The sequence below is a fragment of the Solanum stenotomum genome, chromosome 2 (genome assembly GCF_019186545.1).
Source record: "Solanum stenotomum isolate F172 chromosome 2, ASM1918654v1, whole genome shotgun sequence".
Classification (NCBI taxonomy): Eukaryota; Viridiplantae; Streptophyta; class Magnoliopsida; order Solanales; family Solanaceae; genus Solanum; species Solanum stenotomum.
This window is the reverse complement of record NC_064283.1, coordinates 22,643,623-22,667,068: the sequence shown is the minus strand read 5'-3', so window position 1 is coordinate 22,667,068 and position 23,446 is coordinate 22,643,623. Positions and strand designations below refer to the sequence as shown.

The window sequence follows — 23,446 nt, the reverse complement described above, 5'->3', positions numbered from 1 at the left end:
TCTCAGAATTCTATCAGGCTCACATATATTGGGACAGAAAAAATAACACATATCATTTTAATATTACCAAAAAAGTATTATAAATAATAATAATTAACAACTTAAAATATCTGAAAGACATTTTAAAAGGGTTAATTTTGTAATTTTATCCATATCACATAAATTAGGACAAAGTGACCAGTAATGTACATTATTTCAAAGTTACATAAAAATACTATAAATCACAATAATTAATAACTTCCAACATTTTTTAAAAAAATATGAAAATTTGGATGACTCTCCCTATTTCATTTGTGCCACATAAATTGAGACAACAAAAATAACATATATTGGGTTCATTTTAATTTATTTGTCTTATTTTTTTTATATTTAAAAATTGCGTAAAAATACTATAAATCATGATAATTGACAACATAAAATATGTTTTGAAAAAAATACAAAAAATTTCATTGATTCTTAAAGTGAATCTATCGTAAAAATACTATAAATCATGATAATTGACAACATAAAATATTTCAAAAATGTTGTATGTGGGTAGTCTTATTATGCTTTAAATAGCATCAAAGAAAGTACAAGTTTGTGATAAAAAAATTTATTCCTTTATCCACGCAAATAATTGCTTCAAAAACTATTATTTGCCCCAAAACATATCATTTATATTATTGGGCAACATTATAGTCATATAAACAAAAGAGAGATGGTACCTTTGTGTTTTGCTACTGTTGGTTTTTGGGGTGGGCGGTTTAGGGATTTGGGAACTCAAAGAGGAGGGAAAACTTGATCATCTTTTTGACATTCAAACATACATTACTTCCGGTGAACATACACACAGTTCCGGTGGGTCCTCCAAATTATGGTAAGTTTCTTGGTGCTTCCGCTGTTTTCTTCCTTGCTTCAATTTTAAGCTAATCGTTATTCTTTGAGAGATTTCTTTCCAGTTCTGTGTAATTGAGCGGGTTCCAATTTTGATTATTACTACTTTATACTGCTAGGGCTGATAGGGAAAGGAAGTAATTCCCTAGTGAAGATGATGTCCTTTGGATAAAATAATAGTCGGTTTATTTTCTCAAAATAGCTTTTAAACCGTTTTGTGTTTTTTTTCTTTGGTGGAATTACAAAATTAATCCAAACAAAGCTCACAGGAAAATAAAAAGTGGGTCCCTTCCCTTAATGAGCTTCTTATATTGAGCTTCTTATATTTTTAACTGGGAGGTGTGTTTGGTATGAACGAAAATATTTTTCATGGAAAAGGATTTCCTAGAAAAAGTTTTCTTGGAAAACGAGTGGATTTCTTACTTATTTTTTTTACTGTTTGGTATGTAAGTAAGAAAATATTATCCCAAAAGTATTTATATGTCATCAAGCAAAATATTGTTTATGGAGACATGATGGGATGAGTAGTGGGATTTCGAGGGTGGCGCGAGGTGGGATGGTCAAGGGGTGCGGGTGGTGGATTAGGTGGGTGAGGAGGAGACAATGAACTTGAAATGTTACTTAAGCAACTTGTTTTCCCTACTTCCATTAGGGAAGTTATTTTCTTAACTTTTAAGGAACTTGTTTTCCTAACATTTTGACCAACCAAACATAAGAAAATTGGGAAACATTTTCCGAAAAATGTTTTCCTCCATACCAAACACACCCTTGTGAAAAATGTTAAAGAGGAAGAACGAGTTGGTGACATGTTTTTTAATTTTTAGCGTTGTGTTTATTTACTGATCACCCAACTGATGTGGGTTTTCTTGAATGTTTTAGTTTTGTATACCATCACGTACAGAGAATTATGTTTTTGTGTTTCTTGACCTGTGTTGCAAGTCATTGAAAAGGAACAAAGATTTGCTGTTGTCTGGAATTTTGCATTTATTGGCAACAACTCCCTTATTTACCGGCTACTTATGGAAAACACTTATTTGTTTACCTGCTGTTTGGTAGAGCAATAATATAGCATTGGGCTAAAATATGCAGTATATCCTTAGATCCGTGTTTGTTTGATTGAAAATGAGATATATGAACTTTATTTGAAAAACCATTTTTGCTTGCAACTAGGTAACTTTCTTTCTGACGTTATCTGTGGATTGTAGGCTGTCCGACTACATGCAAAGGACAGTTTGTTATTAAGTTTCTTATATAAATAAAATCTCCTCTATATGTTATGGCAAGACAGTGGACCTGGATATGTCAAAAAATCATTTATATTTTAACTCGGAAAGATCCAAGATTTGATCTTTATGGATTTGAAGAATGGGTTCAAAACATAGATTTTTACATATGGTCTACATGAAAAATTGTGGGGATCCCCATAGGCTATAACGATACATCTGCCGCCATCTATTAGTACATAAAGTGAAGTTATTCACCTGTTGATAGTTGCAAATTGGACAAAATCCTAAATGCACCATAAGCTTGCTAGTTTTGCTTCAATCTAGTGTCAATGCATTCATTTGCGATAAGTTTACCTCCATGATTTGCCTTCCTTTAATAATTGCCATTTGTGCATCATCCACCAACTTATGAATTGTTTCTTTTGAAATCTTTCTGCTAGTAACTTTGAAATGATCTTTTTGAAGCTACCAGTCAAGCTTATGGGCCTAAGATATCTCAGATCCAAAACAACTTTCTTCTTAGGAATCAGAGCAATATAAGTGAGGTTGAAGCCTTTTACAATCTTCTTCTAAGTAATGGAAAAGATCCAGGGCCTTCACTATGTCTTCTGTAATCATTAACCATCATCTTTTGTAGAAACTCATGGAAAACCTATCTGGACCTAGGTGCTTTTTCACCTACACATACCTTATAATCTCCAGAACTTCATCTTCTTCAAATGGTTTTTGGAGCCATATTTCTTCCTCCATAATTTTAGAGAGTCACCCATGCTGAACCTAGCACTCCTGTTTTCCCCATTAGCATACAGGTTCTGATAGAACTTCGAATTTCAATTTTGATTTCCTTAGAATCCTCCTTAGTTATTCCATTAATTCTGAACTCCCAATGTGGCTGTATCAATTATGAGCATTTGCCATCTTGTGAAAGAAACTAGTTTTAGTATCACCTTGTTTCAACCATAACATCCTTGATCTTTATCTCCAAGTGGCTTCTTCATATTTGGCTATGTCTTCCAACTCCATTTGTAAATTGACTATAACAACCTCCTCTTGAAATGTCCAATTTTGTTATTCTTTTCACTGTCTAGATGAGTTATTTATGCTAACAGCTAGCTGCTCACTTTTCCTATGATCCAAACTCGAAAGTTACTTTTATTCCACTCAGTCATCTCCCTTTTATTAGCAGCAGCTTCTTTGACAGAATAAATTTTGGTCTGTCTTTATTCTATATTCTTGTCCACCATTCTTTCACTTTATCCACAAATTCAGCTGGATTTTACTTTTTCTTTGTTTGGCTTAAGAGCTCGGTGAGGTTATATATGACTTCAACTGGGAACACATTTTACTCAACTGGAACTCAGCAAAAATTTAGATGAGCCAGACTAGTGGCTACTCAGTGCTCCATACCTCTAGTCTGAATCTTTGCATCTATGGTTTCTTTCCTCTCTAACAAGAAACTTGGCTTCTCTGCCTAGTTGTATATTTCTTGCATAATGATTCTATGTATCTTTAATTGGTTTTATTGTAATTAACTGCAGGGCACACTATGTTTAAATTGTGGCCACAAAGGTTTCACTAACGCATATGTTTTCTGTGTGAAATGCCTAGAAGTTGCTGTGCACCGGTAAGTTATATCAACAACTGAATATCATTGTTATATGTCAAATATTGCACTATCTCTTTATTGCAATTTAATTACCTCCACTAAGTAAGGCTTGACTCACCTAAATATCCTACCCATTTTCATGGCAAAAATTTGATAGAGTTTCCTCTGTACCAAGAGCATTCCAATTATCCTTCTTTTAACCAATTACCACAACACATAAAAGATCCGCCAACATCAACAACTACAACTCTAAGACACTAATGATCAAATATTCAATAGTCTACCAACACAAGGCTCGCAAAAGCAGCTCTCCAATTACCGTGACTGACTTGAGAATTATAATTCTAGAAAAATGTCAAAATATCATGATTGAAAAGTCCAAAAAATAAAAAAGTGAAACGCTCTCTCCGCTATTGCAATTGGGTTGTGGATGTCTAATTGTCCGGGCAATACTGAAAGTATCTTTCTCTCTATTAGTGGATCACAAGTCTGGTGCAGTCCAGGACAACTAACAAAATTTTGAAGGATGAGAAAGAGGGGGTCAATTAATGTGAGCGGTGTGTGGACAATCAACCATTGCCGTTTTGTTTGGAGAGAAGTATATATGTACATACATATACAATATAAAAAACAGCACTCATTTCAATTCAAAGTAATATGGGGGTAAAAGTCACATAATACATTAACTGAGCATCAGTACACATACTTCACAATGTTATCAAATTAAGTTTTGCTCAAGTTGTGAGGGAGCTTCCAAAGAATCAATATCAGACTGTTGACAGTCGAGTCTTAGTGTGAAATAAATTTTTTGCTAGTTTTCTCTAGTACAAGGTGCTCCAGGCGTAACGTGTTCTGCCATTGGATAACAATATGTAATGTTGCTACTCATTACAAGTATCTCAATATACATATCATATATATGCATATCAATTGCTTACATGTATTCTTCAATTATCACTTGGTGATAACACCATAATAACATATAATAACCGTAAATCATCTCATGTGAGTGATTTTATTTTTGAAAACTGGTAACTTGTATTCCTTAGCATTAAGGGTATGCTGGCCACCTCCATGGAAAGCTATCTGAAGTTTCTTCTTCTGGTGTGCCTCATGGGTGAGACATGCTTTCTTCACTACTAGCCAAACAAAACATTTCACCTTTGTTGGTGCCATACTTTTCCAAGTAGCTTTCCATGGACCCTTGAGACTTTCTGCCATCTCAAATAGACTCCTCTTGTAAACTTTCACTGAGAACTTCCCATCTTCATTGTGTCTCCATCTAATTGTTCTTATCCAGTGGTTGTCCCAGAGAAAATTTCCCTCATCCTTACAATTTAACCATCCTTTCTACTTCCCAATCATTCAACAGTCTTCTGCAGATTAGATTCCAGCTTTGTGCTGTCCACTCTCTTCAAGTTGCGATGTCTGGATTTGTGCAGATAGCAACTAGATCAGGGTAAGTTTCCTGCAATGAGTCTTTCCTAGTCCAGTTGTCTTTCCAGAAAAATATCATTCTTCCATTACCCACATGGTAGCTTATATTCCTACTTAGAGGTGCCCATAAGGACCTAATAGTTCTCCAAGCTCCAACTCCAAAAGTGTCTGTGACTTCATCAGTGCACCATAGCTCATCTGCCCATACTTCTGTTGAATGACCTCCTTCCAAAGGGCTTGTCCCTCCTTGTTATATCTCCAAAGCCATTTCATGAGTCAACTGTTGTTTTGCAGCTCAATTTTTTGACCCCATACTCCTTGTTCCCTGTTCTGTTGTACTATCAGATACCCTTTGGCCTCTTTGTTGCCATGCCATAGAAAGTTCCTTCTCATTCTGCCCACAGCTTTGATTACCTTACTCGGCATGGGAAATTGTGGCATCACATATGTTAGTAAATAGTCCAAAACAGAGTTGATTAAAATTATTCTGCCTCTTTAAGAGAGATACTGCGACTTCCACAATGCCAACTTCTTCCAGTTTTCTCAATAATGCCATCCCTGATTTCAAGTGCCTTGTGTTTTGAACCCAAAGGCATTCCAAGATATACAGTAGGTAGCTTTTCCATCCCATAACCCAAAATGTTTCCCAACACCTGAATTTGTGAAGTATCATTGATGGGAAATATGTTTTTTTTCCTCCGGTTTACTTTCAATCTTGATATAGCTTAGAAAATGATTAGCATCACCCTGAGATAACTGATTTGCTCAGGCTTAGCATTTCAGAAAACTACTGTGTCATCCTCATATAGTAAGTAGGTGGTGTATTTCCAGTATCTCATCAACCCTGTTTTCAATTCTGAAGCCTTGTATCCATCTGTTTTCTGTGGCAATGTTTGCCATGTTGTTGAAACTCTCCATGGCTATGATAAATAGCAAGGGTGACAGAAGATCTCCCTTTTGAGTGCTGTCTGAGTCCCCTCTCTGCTGAAAAAAACAGCTGGTTTTCCATTAACCAAAATTGAGAACCTGGTAGTTTTGGTGCAGAATTCTATCCATTTCAACCATCTGTTGCCAAATCCCATTTGTTTGAGGATACAGAGTAGGAAGTTCCAGTTGAGATGGTCATAGGCCTTCTCAGTATCCAGTTTGCACATCACTCCATAATTTGTCTTCCCTTTATGAAGGCGACTGATGAGTCCTGATCAACTTGTCAATCACCTTCTTTAGTCTTTCTACCAGCACTTAACCAATGATTTTGCTTATTCCAGTTATGATCCCTCAACTCAATAGCTTCCACCTTGTTTGGAATCAAAGCCACATAAGTTGCATTAAAACTCTTCTCAAAAACCTGTTGGGAATGAAAATTCTGTAGTGGTTGAAGTATATCATCCTTCAACATCTCCCAGAAATCTTGGAAAAAGGACATTGGGTGGGAAGCCATTTAGCCGAAGTTCTTTGTTCACCATACATAATTTGATATCATTTAATATTTCCTCTTTTTTTTTTTTTCCTTTTGATAACCGAGAAATCCGTCTGTGACCCGCCCTTTGGACCAATCACAGCCTTAATAATTCCTCTTTTTTTAAATTATCTTTCCAGCCAATCTTGCTCTTCTATGATAATATGTTGAAATCTGGCCTCCAGTTCTCTGGTTCCTTGTAGAGTTCTTGATAAAAGCTCATAGTGGAGTTTTTGATGCCATCAGGACCAGTGACTTCTTCTCCCTCTACCTTCAGAACATCAATTGCGTTGAACCTCTTGTGAGTAGTGGCCACCTTATGGAAATATTTGGTGTTGTATCTCCATTTTTTATTTATTGAACCCTTGATCTTTGTCTCAAAGCTATTTCTTCATTTCTTGTTACCTCTTCAAATTCCATAGCCAAGTGTGCTTTTTGTAGTTTCTCATCCTCAGTCGGGATTCTTTGGTCTTGAATAGAATCTAGGTTACTGACTTGTGAAAATTTTGGTCCTTTCTTTCTCTCCGGTTAATTTTAGTTGTTCCTACTCCATTCTTTATGTCCACCTTTTAGAAGGCTTAGCTTAGTAGCTAGTGCTATTACCAGTCTCAGCCTAAGTACAACCAAAATAAACTCTTTGTCTTCCATTTACTTTATAATATTAACTTAACTAATAACTAATTCAATATCATCTTCTCTTCTTAATGTTGGAAAAAGATAAAATTTAGGTGACCCATTAGACCATCCACGAGCTTGCATTTTATTTGTACTAGTTCTGGGCACGTGTGCGTAAACCCTATGTCAATGAGTATAAACTTTTAGAAATCATATAATATACAATCCTACGCAAAAATTCTACCTATTTATATGTATATATATGAGTAGTTTCGTTGACAACGACAACAATAAGTAAGGTTCTTTGGCACAATAGATATAATTCTCTTTTCAATGTGATTGAATCAGGTGTTAGTCCATCACATGAAAATTGAGGGCAACGGGGTAACATGTTATCTCTATTGTGTTTTACAAATTGAAAAGAAATGCTTTAATTCCTAATAGCTTAAGCCTATTCTTCGACTTCTTGTATACTCATATAAAGGATTTTTAAAGGAGAAGTTCTCTTTCCCATCAATTATTTTCAAATTTGGAGAAGCTCTCTTTTACATACTTATAGCACGTTAACTTTCATTTACAAATTATTCAAAATCATAAAGAACAAGAAATAATTACACGTTTAGGGCAAAAATTAATTTGAGGCCTTTTGCTTCACACAGAAGTTAAAGCATTCAAGAAATATAAATAAAAACGAGCATGAAATACAAATAACAAGATACACCTCTACACATAAGGGAGGGTAGTTCCTAGGCTATAAAAGTGCAAAGAGTGAACGTTCAGAGTAAAATGAAAGATTACAAATTCGCTTCATACTGCTGGAGCTTTGAAAACTGTTAAATATATAGTTCAAGAAATTTCATAGTACACCTCAAAATGAATTTTGTTTGCTCCCCCCCTTCTGGCAAATGTTTCTAACCTCAATGCCCCAACTTTTATCACCAAAATCACTTACATTTCTTGTTGTCGCTGCTATCAATTCCATACAATTCTGCAACAACTGCATTGCAAGTACTTGTTACATTCTTTTTTTCATTTTCTATGAAATAGACGAATAAGCAAACAGAAACCATATTTGAAACATGAGTAAACTATTCTTTTGCAAGTTATATGAATATGGCAAGTTATTAGCATCTTCTGAACAAATCAAGCAGTAATATAACTAACATCAAAATTGGACAAGATTATTCTAGACAAAAAGGTAGAGTTTTTTCAAGGTATTCGATTAGACTCTCCAAGTAAAAGAAATGAATCAATAGAACATAGTTTCCACTGAATATATATATAAGAACTACAGAAATAGCACAATACTCAAAAACTAACTGGAAAAGAAAAAAACTTACTGGAATTTTGACATATGTAGATTGGTTGCATGCTGCAAATGGTGAGTATATTTTCCAAATAAAAGGAACAATATATTTTAAATGATCTGATGGGGGGAAATTGTTTAATTGACTTAGTTGCCCACTTTGATGAAGTGGGAGAAAGGGTGAAAAAAAGATTAATCTATAATAATTACTGAAAGCTGAAAGAACAACATTGGATGGGCATTTTAAAGGTGAGGAATTATTTCCAATAGTGTATAGGAAGATGAAAACAACACCAAGAATTTGAATAGGCTCCGCCAAGTGATTGCACCTGAACTCCACATGCCTCTCTGCTCATTTACTATGGGAATACAAATTTATTACTTTCTTGAAAGGTAGTTTACTTGTTAGTACAAAACTATTATTTAAGTGATGGGTAAAATAGTCGTTCAATTTTTTATGAACATTTTATCTTTCAATTTGACTTAGCACCTTCCCGTTTTTAGTATAGTATGATATGATTAGTATTGCCAAAGATTGTTTCCTCAACAAGGGTCCCTATATTCCCTCTTATATGGCAATTTTTCCAGCTTTTGTTTCAATGCGGGCAATTTGTTGATTTGTTCTGTTGAGTGAATTCCATTAGCATAGCTGTTGATGTTTTCGTTCTCGTTTAAGTTTCCCTTATAGCAATAAACATGCCAACAACCCTTTTTTTGTTTGGGAATAGTCAATGGACCAGTGGCCCTTTTCGTTTGGGTCATTACTTTTTATTGTGTGTGTATGTGTTTCTATTTGTTTTTACAGAATGGAGTGTCAATGGTCTTTATAACTAGCTGGAATGTTTACATGAACCTATGATGGAATTATGCTATTAAATCATTGGAAACCTTTTTCCATTTGAACTTCAGTTATGTAATGGAAGTTGTGGACAGACCAGTACCTGTACTGTTTTTTTTTTCTTTTTATTTTTTTTGAATTTGAGCAAAGTAGCAACTTTTGGTATTTTATCAACTCAGATATAACTTAAAAGTTGTTAGTTCATACTAATTTACCTTTTCTCCTTGCATTGGACATTCTTCAATATGTTGGTTTGTAAAGACCTGCCCCTGTTTCTCTCAATCTTTGGTTGCTTAACTTTATGGATGGTTGTTTTAAATCAAATATCTTCTGAAAGCACAAGAGGGGAGGTGGATTGTGAGCCTTCCGAAATTCTAGTCGATTACTCAATAAATTTAATCAATGATAACTAGATAAACAGTTAAGAGCAATTGAAAACCAAGATGGATTACAGGTAATCCTTTTGTGTTTCTTTATATGGTTTGTTGATCTTTGCTTATTTTTTCAGCTACTGCCTTGAAAATGTGACATTTGATGAATTTGTTTATTGGGTCTGCGATGACTGTGAAGTGAAAGAGCTAGACGAACTAAACATCAAGAAATCTGATGCCATCACAGTAGAAAATAAGGATTGCACTAGTTCAAGACATTGTAAAGTGAGTTCTGAAGTAAATATTGATGTTCCTGAGACAACATTAAAGAGGTGTGAAGGTAGGCTTCAACAACTTCAGCAGCCACCTTCTGGGATTGAAATGGTAGAGCATCGCCAGATAGCGGGTGATACTTCAGGCATGAAGATGAGCAAGAAAAAATCTAGTCCTACCTCATTGAGAGATGAGAAATATGAGCCAAGACTAGTACTTAGCTCTTCTGAGCAATCCCATGAATCACAGACGAGCACTGCATGCAATGAACGAACTCAATCAGCTAATGTTTCTCCATTGCCAGCTAAGCGATCAAACGAAGAAGTTACTGCCCCACTGGACAAGCTAGCGAGAGAAAATTTTCAAGCTTGCCATTTGAAGAAACCTTGTGAGGGAGATGTTCAGCCTAGCACACAGGATAATTCTTCTAGCATGATTGAAAAGACAAGGAGTATATCATCGTCTGTCAATCATCAAGAAAAGGAATTGGTGCCTGGAAAAGATATAAGATTAACACCTCAATCTGGAACTGTTTTCAATGAAGAGCCTTCTCAATTTTCAAAAGGTGAACAGCCAAATGAACCCAAACATGCTGGCCAGGAACGAGCGTTGCCTCTTGTCGATTTCATTTGGAGGTCAGAAGATATTTCATGAATTTTAGCTCAGGATATAATCTAACTGATGGATTTATTGTGGTGCTAATGCAAATTTATCCTTTATGGTGATCTGACAGGGGTAGCTTTAACATACTGAACAAAGAGTATGAGACATTTGATGGACTTTTAGCTCACCTATCGGTTAAAGCATGTCAAAAGGTTTATGAAGAAGCAAGCTTGTTTCCAGCTTTGCTTCAACTGGAAATGCTTCCAAAGTCTGATGTATGGCCTAAGAGTTTCACGATATCAGAGCCCACTGATGACAACATCGCATTGTATTTTTTTCCATCAGACACAAGGTAATTACTTTTCTATTTTCACCATTGACCAGGTTCTTTTATCAAAATTTGGTTTATTATCCTTCTGTTTTTCTTGCTTTAGATGTGAAAAAGAGTTCGATCAGTTGGTGGAGCAGATGATCGGCGAAGAACTTGCTCTACGAGCAACCGTAACTAATGCTGAGCTTTTGGTTTTCACTTCTACAGAACTTCCCTTGCTATACTGGAGTGAGTTGTTATTTGATCCTTTGTTTCACTGTCTACATGTCCTTCCAATTTTGGTTTGCCCTGAAGATGATATGCTTGCTAAACGTGAGACTATGTTCTCGTGCTTCTCATTATTTTGTGTATATTGTGTTGCTAAAAAAGCGTGTGAGAAATATATATGGGAAAAATATTATTGAATTGTGTATCTAAATTGTTACATTGAGACCCTATTTATAGACACTACATTAGAATCCTTTTCCAACTAGGATTCCTATTCTTATTCCTATTCCTATTTTAAGTAGGAAATACTTATTTCTATTCTAACACTCCCCCTCAAGCTGGTGCATACAAATCATATGTATCTAGCTTGTTACAAATGTAATTAATACGAGGACCTGTGAGGGACTTGGTGAAGATATCTGCAAGTTAATCATTTGACTTCACGAATTTCGTAACAATATCTCCTGAGAGTATCTTTTCTCTGACAAAGTGACAGTCAATCTCAATGTGCTTAGTCCTTTCATGAAACACTGGATTTGATGCGATATGAAGAGCCGCTTGATTATCACACACAAGTTCCATCTGATCAATTTTGCCAAATTTTAGTTCTCCCAGCAACTGTTTGATCCAAACTAGCTCACAAATTGTTGTCGCCATTGCTCGATATTCTAATTCCGCACTAGATCGAGCAACCACATTCTGTTTCTTACTCTTCCACGACACCAAATTACCTCCTACTAAAACACAATATCCGGATGTCGAACGTCTGTCAGAGGGTGATCCTACCCAATCAACGTCTGTATATCCAATGATATGCTCATGGCCTTGATCCTCAAAGAGTAGTCGTTTACCGGGAGCTGACTTTATATATCGCATAATACGAACCACTGCTTCCCAATGACTATCACAAGGGGAAGTCATAAATTGACTTACAATACTCAAAGGAAAAAAGATGTCAGGTCTAGTCACTGGGAGATAATTCAACTTTCCAACAAGCCGTCTATACCTTTCAGGATTACTAAGTGGCTCCCCCTGTCCTGGAAGGAGTTTAAGATTGGGATCCATAGGAGTGTCAATAGGTCTACATCACATCATTCCTATCTCCTCAAGAATGTCTAAGGCATACTTGCGTTGAGAAATAACAATACACTATCTAGACTGAGCAACCTCAATACCTGGAAAATACTTCAATCTGCCAAGGTCTTTAGTCTGGAAGTGCTTAAAGAGATGTTGCTTCAAATAGGTGATACCATCTTGATCATTACCGGTGATAACAATATCATCAACGTAAACAACCAAATAGATACATATACTTGGTGCAAAATGCCGATAAAACACAGAGTGATCAGCTTCACTACGAGTCATTCCAAACTGCTGAATTACTGTGCTAAACTTCCCAAACCAAGCTCGAGGAGACTGTTTCAGACCATAAAGTGACCTACGCAATCGACATACAAGGCTACTAGACTCCCCCTTGCAACAAAACCAGATGGTTGCTCCATATAGACTTCTTTCTCAAGATCACCATGCAGAAAAGCATTCTTAATGTCCAACTGATGAAGAGGCCAATGATGAACGACAGCCATAGATAGAAAAAGGCGGACCAATGCTATTTTAGCCACAGGAGTGAAAGTGTCACTATAATCTAGCCCAAATATTTGAGTATACCCTTTGGCAACAAGGCGAGCCTTAAGTCGATCAACCTGACCGTTTGGACCAATTTTGACTGCATAAATCCAACGACAACCAACAATAGATTTACCTGCAGGAAGGGAGACAAGGTCCCAAGTACCACTCTTATGCAAAGCAGACATCTCATCAACCATAGCCTGCCTCCATCCAGAATGAGAAAGTGCTTCACCTGTAGTCTTAGGAATGGAAATAGAGGACAAAGATGACACAAAGGCATAATGGGGTGATGATAGACGATGATAACTTAAGAAGGTATAATGTGGGTTAGTATTTCGAGTGGATCGTATACCTTTTTTAAGTGCAAGCGGTTGGCTAGGAGGAGGCAAATCCGTAGTAGGAGCAGGGTCTGGTGCATGACATGAATCATCTGGGACTAGGGCTGGACATGGACGGCGATGATAAGTTAGTAATGGTGGCACTACAACTGGAGATGTAGAAGTAACCGTAGATTCCTTAAAGGTTGGCACGAGGTATGGGTAAGACCATAGATACATCAGGATGATCAGAAGATGTATAGTAAGACTGAGACTAAAAAAATGTAATATCAACGGACATAAGGTATCGATGAAGATCATGTGAATAACAACGATACCCTTTTTGAACTTGAGAGTAACCAAGAAAGACACATTTGAGGGAATGAGGTGCTAATTTATCTTTCCCTGAGCTAAATTATGAACAAAGCATGTGTTCCCAAAGACACGAGGGGGGATAGGACAGAGATGTGACTGAGAAAACAGTATGGAATGTGGAACCTGATTCTGAATAGAAGAAGAGGGCATTCTATTAATTAAATAACAAGATAAAAGGACTGCATCTCCCCAAAAACGCAGGGGAACATGGGATTCAATGAGGAGAGTGCGAGCAGTCTCAATGAGATGCCTATTCTTTCATTCTGCTACACCATTTTGCTGAGGAGTATGTTCAAGATGTTTGGTGAATAATTCCTTGGTGAGACATAAACTCCTGGAACTGGGATGATAAGTATTCTAAGGCATTATCACTATGAAAAGTACGAATAGAAACACCAAACTGATTTTGTATTTTAGCAAAGAAACTTTTGAATATAGAAAATAACTCAGAACGATCTTTCATTAAGAAAACCCAAGTGCATCTCGAATAATCATCAATGAAACTAACAAAATAACGAAATCCTAAGGTGGAACTGACTCTACTATGGCCCCAAATATCAAAATGAATTAATGAACAAATAGACTCTGAACGACCCTCAGTACTACGTGAAAATGTAGCACGAGTGTGTTTCCCAAGTTGACACGACTCACAATCTAATGTGGATAAACTAGACAAACTAGGCACCATCTTTTGCAGTTTGAATAGACTTGGATGTCCCAAACGTTTGTGAATTAGATCTAGAGAATCTGTAACCGAGCATGATGTTAAGAAATTTGAAGAGGTAAGATAGTAAAGGCCTTGTGATTCATGTCCTGTTCCAATCATCTGTCCCGTACTGCGGTCCTGCATGAGAAAAAAATCATCAAAAAAGGTTATGCTACAATGTAGGGCTTTTGTCAAACGACTAACAAATGCTAGATTAAAAGGAGTACCATGGACATAAAGAACAGAGGCTAGGGTGATAGAAGATACGGGCTTGGCGTTTCAAACCCCTTTTGGTTTTGTTTGGATCCCATTGGCTAAAGTAATAGCTGGAAGAGATTGTGAATAAACAATATCAGACAAAAGTGATTTATTACGAGAGATATGATCAGAAGCCCCTGAGTCTATGACCCATGATCCAAGAGTGCTAGACTGTGACACACAAGTAAAAGAATTACCGCAATAGAAACATCAGGTTGTGCAACCTAAACTACTTGTGGAGATGTTTGTTTATTTGCACGATGCCGAAGGAACTCTTTATATTCCTTTAGAACAATAGGATCATAACGGGGTGGTGGACCATGCAAAATATAGCATATGTCACGAGTGTGTCCAGGTTTATGACAATGACTACACTTGGATCGAGGTTTTCCAAAACGTTGTTTACTTGCGCGATTTCGAAGGAGCTCATTATATTCCTTTAGAACAATAAGATCATAACTGGGTGGTGGACCATGCAAAATATAACATATGTCACGAGTGTGTCCAGGTTTATGACAATGACCACTTGGATCGAGGTTTTCCAAAATGTTCTCCCCCTCGTCGATTCTCCATAGACTGCTATGTACGCTGGAAACTGCCGGAAACTGCTACAGTGGTCTGAAAATTTTGGAAGCTGCCGGAATCTGCCCACAGTGGCCTGAAAATTCTGATTTTGCCGGGAACTTACCGGAAACTACCCTACAGTGGTCTGATTTCGCCGGAAACTGCCTGAAAATCACCGGAACCCTAATTCCGGTGATCGGATCTGGAGAAAACTAAATGGGTTCTGGTCGAAAATACTGGACGACCCCAACAGAAGAAAACTGCTCGAAACCAGATGACCGGAGCAGCACTCACGCGCCAACGCGTGACCAGATCTCGCCGGAAAACTTCCAACTTCGAACGGCGCGTGGAGGCGCGTGAGGGGCTGTTTTCTAATTGGGGTTCGGTCGCCTAAGCTTCCCGAGCCTCGTGATGGTGTTGTCTTTCGCACAACACCTTCAGAACGAAAGATGACACAAATCAGTCCCAACCATCGTCACTGGAATTTGACACGGCGACTTGAAGTTTCTCACCAATACTCTAATGCCATGTGAGAAATATATGGGAAAAATATTATTGAATTGTGTATCTAAATTGTTACATTGAGACCCCATTTATAGACACTACATTAGAATCCTTTTCCAACTAGGATTCCTATTCCTATTCCTATTCCTATTTTAAGTAGGAAATACTTATTTCTAATCTAACAAAGCTCTTCAGGTCCACTTTTATGCTATTAAAAGTTCAAACTGATGACGAAGTTAACTTCATGGGAAAAAACTGAAAGAAATTGGAGAATTTTTGTCGTTGATTGAAAGGAGATACGGTAATTAGAAGTCGAGGATTGGTGGTCAGATTACCAAAAAAATGTTAAGGCAGAGAGACAGTGCCTTCCTGTGGCTTTGAAAAGGGAGACTTCAAATGGTTCATTTTTTCAAGCCAAAGCACAGGGCAGAGTTAGCTATGCGCATATTGGATCAAGTCCAGTTTCTTAGACAGTTGCTTCTTATCATATCCTTTCAGCAAAGTGAACAAATTAAACCAGCATCTATCTTTCATGCTTATAAAAGATGAAGGTTTATAACTTGTCATATTGCCAATGGGTTAATGCTTTTTGAGAACTCTCTTAAATTTGACAGAAGTTATTTCTCCTAAAAATATAGTCACCAGGAAGTTTGGACCCACTTGTAGTATAATATAATAAAATAAAATCTGAACTCTTACCGTCATAAGCCTGCCAACTTGAATGCCACACTATAAATTTGAATTTAAGGGTGTTCAGATTAAATATCGCCATGTCTTCTAGGTTTTGCGTTATCTGAGGCTCGTTGTTAATCTGCTTAGAAAATCAATTGGCAGGATTTCAGGGTAAGTACTATCTCTGGGGTGTTTTCAAAGCAAAGCGGGATTCCAGTGGGAATACTACGATGCCAAATGGGAGGAGCAAACCTGCAACTTGACCAACTCCTGTGAATGAATTGGCTGTTGTCAGAGATGTCGCGAATGCCAAAACATGGGACAATCATTTTAGCCCTTTGAGCAACAGTGCAAGCTTTGGGTCTTGAAGTGTGTCAGGTACTCTTGTTGTTTTGATGTGTTCCTCTCACATGTGTGACCTAGTATGCTCTTTGATGCATATCTGGTGGTGGAATGAGAATGTGACGAAGCAGCTTTCTTTTTAGAGCCATCTTGTTGTGGAGTTTTGCCCCATTGAATAACCTAATGTCCAGTGAAAGTTATCTGATTTAACAAGAGCCTTCTGTTTAGCAGTTAATTCGAGGACTAGTGAGCTTCGTAGATCTCCATAAGTAAGAGAAAAGTTTTAACATTTTCTCTTTGTTAACCCCCCATATTTGGGGCTCATGTTGTATATTTTGAATGTAGATGCAGGTTATGTAATATTAAACTATCTTGAATGTAGGGACGACAATAAGAGTTGTGGGGGTTGCTTTTCTTTTTCTTCATTTGTCAGTTTGCATGTTTTACTTTCAATGAGGCCTTTAAGTTTTGTTTAAACAAACAAAACAAAATTCATATACAATTCCATAAAGCTTATGATTGCAGGGCAATGATCATAGATTCCTTCATTCATAAAGCAGACTTCAGATGCTGGCAGTTGTAATCCAATCCATGTTAATCAAGACGATACTCTTTCTCCCCCCTTTTGCTTATTATTCCAAAATCCAAATGAAAGGACCCTCATAATTTGAGGTCTTTGAAGCTCACATTCTTCAGCACATTGCCTAAATTCCCTGATTTCTGTCCCAACCTTTCATTATGCAGTTAAAAATCCCCATTATTGCCCAAACACTATTTATGTAGCCCCACTGTTGTGAAAGGCGATTAGGTGAGGCGAGGCAACCCTTCATCGCCTATTAGCTTTGTGGTGAGGTATTTTCAAAAGGCGACCCATGGCGAGAAAGGCCGTTGCCTTTTGTATTTTTTTTTTTTTTTAAAAAAAAAGCGAGCAATTTAGGGGTTTAAAAGTTAAAAGGTAATTTTAGAGTTTCCTTTTCAAATTTACACAGTTGCACTCTTAGATTGCCATTGTGACTCCAACCCAGTCGACTCGACTAGACTAGACTTCTTTGGTGACAAGCCAGACTTTTCCGGACTTCTTTGCTGACAAGCCAGACTTTTCCGGCGATTCAAAAGTCCAACCAATACATGTTTCGTCTTTTATGGTTTGCCAAAGTGAAGAATGCTGTTAGATAAAAAGTTGGTAACTATACTGGAATGTATGATTTGTAGTAAAGTTATGTTTAAGATCTTTTAACGTTTCATGTTTGATTTGATTCTCCAATCATTTAACCAACTTTTTGTAAGTCTGAGTGTGTGGTGGTGGCTGGGGGGGGAGGGAATTACAATTCGAGATGAAAAATTTCAAGAAATTTATTTCTTCGGAAAAATGAAATATATAGATTTAAAATTAAGGTAAAGAATGATAAATATAAAAATTAGAGCATCTAAAATTTGTGAAATTATTGATAAGGAAACGGCAACTTTCATTTCATTTCAACACATGCTTACACAAGGAAATGAAATTTCTTGTCCTGTTATAATTTGAATAAAAGAAAATAATCTTTTTAAATCTCGTACGTATAAAAATGAAAATCTCTTATAAAAGACGCATTCCTATATATTACATATATGTAACACTTTAATATATAAAACTTGAAACATGAAACGATAAAACTGAACTCCATTAACATTACAATGACCTTATGAAGGTAAATCAAGAACCATTCCGCACATACATATATACTACATACCAACACCACTCCTCTAGTTTTATGATATTACAAAATATAACAAAAAAGGTGACGACCCAATAATAATAATAATATATAGTTTAAGATACCACACTCAAAATGAAACAAGACACAAATAAATGATAAATTGTTGAAACATAGAGGAGAATTAATTAATTAATTAGGTCCTAGAGTCCAAAGCCATAATGGTGCTGAGGTTCATTGGGTTCATGTACTCAGAAGAACCAGTCAATATCTGCTGAACAATGATCCTATTTGCCCTTTCAGATGGATGAAATGGATCCCAAAATGCATATATGTCCCTATTTGGACACAAGTTTGATAATATTGTACATAGCCCTATTCCATTGTAGGGTCCTTGTCCACAACATGCTATCTTTGATGTCACAAATCCTGCTCAAATCAAATCATGAAAATCGAATTCACACTTATTGTTTTTATCAGTACGCTAAATTTTGAGTCAACAGACGGAAGTCAAAATATAAAGAAGTCTATATAGAGTGTCAAAGAAATGAAATACATATATCGTGTCAAAGAAATTCAACATACTATATATATAAAAAAGAAACTGGCTTACTTACATAGTATAATTTTCTGACCAATGAAGAGTGTCAATTAACTCCGTTTAACAAGGGTAGCTCAGCCTCAGGTTACAATCATTTAATTTTGATTAAATTTTTCTGAGTTCTTATACACTTTCTATTAAGGATATATACTTTCTCTGTTCACTTTTCTTTATCATTCCAAAAATAGATTTTTACTTTTACTTGTCATATTTAACGACATATAAAAAAAATAATTATTTTTTTCATATTCATCCTTAGCAGTAATTACTTATTCTCCTAATCATTTTTTAAAACCTAATATTAAATATCAATTAATATGAATATAGCAATAAAATACTCATATCAATCGCTACTTTTACGAAGGGAATGTAAAGTTCAAAATGGACAAATAAACATGAACGAAAGGAGAGAAATTAGGGGAATTGGTGTATGTTGAGATTGATTACCATAAGCTTGAGGATTAGATACGAAATCCATGTTCATAGTAAATGTGTTAGCAGCAATAAATACATTAGCACCAATTTGTGAATTGAGATCAGCCAACATTTGAGTCAATTGAGGGTTGAATAAAGCAGCTGCACGCTGCAATTCCACTGAACATTCCCCACTTGTACTCCTCTGTGCTAATTCTGCTGGCACACAACCTATTGGTCCAGTACCTGTCACTAATACTCTTCTTCCTCCCAAATCATACAACTTCTGCAAAAGTGAAAAAACATACCAATTAACAACTTCTTCGTCTTATATTATTTGTCCACGATATCTATTCTAAATCACTCTTTCTATTTATTTTTACTTATCCATATTCCAAAAACAAATTTTAACTTTTACTTGTTCTGAATCGAAAAATTATACTCCACTATACTATATATATAGGATCAAATCTATATTTTATGTCTATATATTTAATATTGAACCCCCTCAACACAAGTAAGGGGCAGGCTTGATTCAATAGCTATGGGGCTTCAGAAACTAGTAGGCATGTGAGTTCAAATCTGGCTAGCAATATTTTTCAATGTTTACAGTTTATTTGATAGCACTATTTAACATGTTTTTTTAACCGCTCAATAAAAACTCTGGCTCCACCACTAATTTTAACACGTCAAAAATTTCCTCTTATGTAGGGGACCTAGGTGTGGGTAGGTGGTGCATAATTTGTTTCCAATAAATGCACATTTTCAGATAGGGGTCTTGATGACCATGTGATGATATGCTAGTCTGTCGCACCAACCAACCAAACATTCATCATGTAAGTATGTCCCTACTCTTCCGAAATCAATCTTCGTAGCTCAGTTAATTAACTTTTGTTAACGAAAATTTGATTCGTATACATAAATGGAGAGAGATTACCTGTAATATTTTTCTGTACTCAGAGATAAGATAAACAACATAATCAGGTAGAGAAAATTGTCGAGATCTTGCAGAGAAAGGGACCAAATAGTAGTTATTAACAAAGTCATTTCCACCAAGAGTGATGAGGATAAGTGCACTGTTCACTAACTGCTCTGTTTGTTCTGCTCCAATTAAACCACTTACTCTCCTTTGATATTGTTCAAAGTACTCCAATTGTTTCGCAATTCTGATTATATTAAACTGAAAAAATAGCATACAATTCAATTATAATATAAACTATATAAACCTTAGCATGCCACTTTACTATATTTAAGTAGCTTTTAAGCATCAAGTACTGCAATTGAATATATGACTAAACAATTACATGTTTTGGTTTAAGTATTGGAACTGATAATAAGCGATTGATGCGCGTGTGATTTGGTTGAAAAGTACATCAAAAGAAATTACAAAGTATTTTAAGGTGATTTGACCGGCTTTTAAGCTAATACAAACAGTCTCAACATTAAATGTGTGTTTTTTTATTTATTGCTAAACTAATAGAATATATAGTACTATAGTAGACATTCACAATTTTTCTAGTGCTATGTGCATAGTATCCAATAATTTAAGAATCCATCATTTAAGTTTGACATAACACATAATATGTTATTTAATTAGGTTTCAGTTAATATCTATATATATCCTTCAGTTTTGGATGTACACAAGTAGACATGTAAATTTGTATAAAATTAAACAAGTAGACACATGTCCTACGTGACATAATACACATAGAATGTCCCATAGGACACAAAATTGTTGTGTAGGACACCACGTAGGACAAATGTGTCTATTGATTCAATTTTATACAAGTTTAAGTGTTTATTTATGCACATTCAAAGTTGAAGATCATAAATGCCAACTGAAACTAAGTTAAAGAACACAATTTAGATATAATGGAAAAAGAAAAGAGAAAAGCAGAATGAATAATAGGCAACAAATTAAACTACTATTATAGTTTATTCCAAAGTAATTGAGTTAAATAGGCAAAAAATAATGAAAATAATGAGTTGAGTTTCACATACAAATTGGATGCCAGTGTCATTAAGGATTCCAACTCCAGCAGAAGCAAAGTTTGCTCCAACAAGAAGCCTATCTCCTGTGAGTTGTGGAGCCAAATATGGTAATGTTGGCTCCATACCCAATTGCTCACCTTACAAAAAAAAAAAAATACACATTATTAGCATATTTGTGATAAATACTGTACCTTTTTTTTCTTTCATTTCATGTGACACTGTTTTTAAATTAATTAGTACGCTCTGAAATAGAATGAGTCATTTGATATATTTAAAAATAATTTAACTTTATATCGTATGGTTTTATATTATAGCCACATCAATGTCATTGCAGCTCTAACGTCACAAGTTTCAATTTTGTTTTTGTTTTTAAAAAAAACTTCATGCTGAATCAAACATCGTTAGTGACAATAAAAAAATTATATTAATCATGTATAAATAATGTAATTTTTCATCGAAGGGGTTCAAATGAGCCTCCTTGCCCTCCCTAGTTCTGCCGCTGAACAAAAAATAATATTTGAAATAATATTCATGCTTAAATGTTTGGGAAAAGGTAGAAGTACCCCCTAAACTATGACCGAAATCCCAGAGACACACATTAACTAAACTAAGGTCCTATTACCCCCCCCCCCCNCCCCCCCCCCCCCTCACTTTTTTTTTTTTTTTTTGTAAATTTGTACACCATTTTGGCTTACATGACATTCAAATATCTCCCACGCGCCTCAATTGCGTGGAGTCACGGAGTGTGCCACGTAAGACAAAAGGTGTACAAAATTACAAAAAATGAGTTCAGGGGTTAATAGGACCTTAGTTTAGTTAAGGTGTGTCTCTGAGATTTTGGTCATAGTCTAGAGGTACTTATTTCTTATCCCTAAATGTTTTTAAATACAACTTCAGAAACCAAAAGTAAGTTGAAAAACAAATTGTTTGAACTTCAACTAAAAGTTGTATCAGAATTCCATGGTCAAACACACATTTTCAAATAAAATGATTTTTTTTTTTTATAAAAGAAAACAAATAATTTTCATGTCCAAACGGATCCTTAAATTCCATAAAGAATGAATATAATAACTAACAGATCATAATACGTTAATTTACACTCTGATAATATAAAGAAAAAATCAATCGATCAAAATAATGTTCATCATACTTATGATATCGGGTATGTTGAGTCCATTGGAAAATCGACCAGTGGCGCGATGAGTAGGGTAGTCAATGCCATAGGGGGGAGAATCTGCCCTGGCACTAGTAAGTAAGTAATTATTGTTACCGTTATCTACTAGTGAATCACCAAACACGAAGAAGGCTCGACTTTCAACTTCAAGCGAAAGATCACAAAATGCAAGCACTAAAAGTAGTATACAATATGATAAAAAAGACAATGAGCAATTCATCATGTAAAAGAAATTAATTTGCTATGTGAATATACAAGAATGATTATGTATTTGATGGATATTATATAGTAGTAAGGGCTTCAGTAGTGAAACATCCAATTAATGTTTTTGTTCTAACTTTTGGTGTAGTAGATGGTGATAATTAATGAAGCAAAAAGGACCACTCCACTGCTCAAGCAAAGCTGCCTTAAAGCAGTAATTCCCCTCATTCTAAAATACTCCCATCATGGACGGAGCAATCCTGTGGTCAAGAGTTCATCTAAAATCTTTCGATGGAAAATTATATTGTTTATTATATTTAAAATATTATTTTTAAGTGTATATATATATAATAGATGTCAAATTCTTTTAGGCTAGTTTGTGTATCTACTTTTTTGGATTTTGAATTGCTTAGTGAAAATTTTGGCTTCGCCACTACCTGACATACCCATTAAGAAAATAATAATTGACACGCCTATTTATCACATTGCACTTATTAATTGATATTTAGTACTATTATTTTTTGAATGATTTGAGAAATAAGTAATTAATGCTCAAGTAAAATATGAAAAAAATAACAATTGTCTTTTTTAATGTATTAAAAATAACAGATAAAAATGAAAATCTATTTTTGAAATAATTAACCCGTATAGAACGAGTATAAGAGTGGACGGCTTTTGTGCAATTCTAAAAAAATTGACAAATTGTTTTTTTTTCTTTTCTTTAAATTCCTATTTTTCTTATTAATGAGCCAAAAAAGTGGGAGGGATCCATAAGGATATTTATGCAGCTTTTCTGATATGGTTAACTTTTTTTCCTTTCGTTTTGGCACTCCAGCGTCATTTTTTTCTTCTGTT

At 35.4% G+C, this 23,446-nt stretch overlaps 2 protein-coding genes across 2 annotated transcripts; one reads left to right on the top strand and one right to left on the bottom strand.

The window, feature by feature from the left end:
- Positions 1-727: 727 nt before the first annotated feature.
- On the top strand, positions 728-16,932 carry LOC125856600 (uncharacterized). The gene is made up of 6 exons (XM_049536189.1): positions 728-856; positions 3,638-3,723; positions 9,869-10,639; positions 10,738-10,959; positions 11,042-11,166; positions 16,333-16,932. Exons 1-6 carry the CDS (start codon positions 854-856, stop codon positions 16,431-16,433), a joined length of 1,308 nt encoding a protein of 435 aa, XP_049392146.1. The 5' UTR covers positions 728-853; the 3' UTR covers positions 16,434-16,932.
- Positions 16,933-18,165: 1,233 nt separating this feature from the next.
- LOC125855596 (GDSL esterase/lipase At5g33370-like) lies at positions 18,166-22,694 on the bottom strand. Its single transcript, XM_049535334.1, has 5 exons — positions 22,367-22,694; positions 21,226-21,353; positions 20,162-20,404; positions 19,258-19,510; positions 18,166-18,638 (listed from the first exon to the last, which is right to left on the bottom strand). Exons 1-5 carry the CDS (start codon positions 22,611-22,613, stop codon positions 18,406-18,408), a joined length of 1,104 nt encoding a protein of 367 aa, XP_049391291.1. The 5' UTR covers positions 22,614-22,694; the 3' UTR covers positions 18,166-18,405.
- Positions 22,695-23,446: the final 752 nt, after the last annotated feature.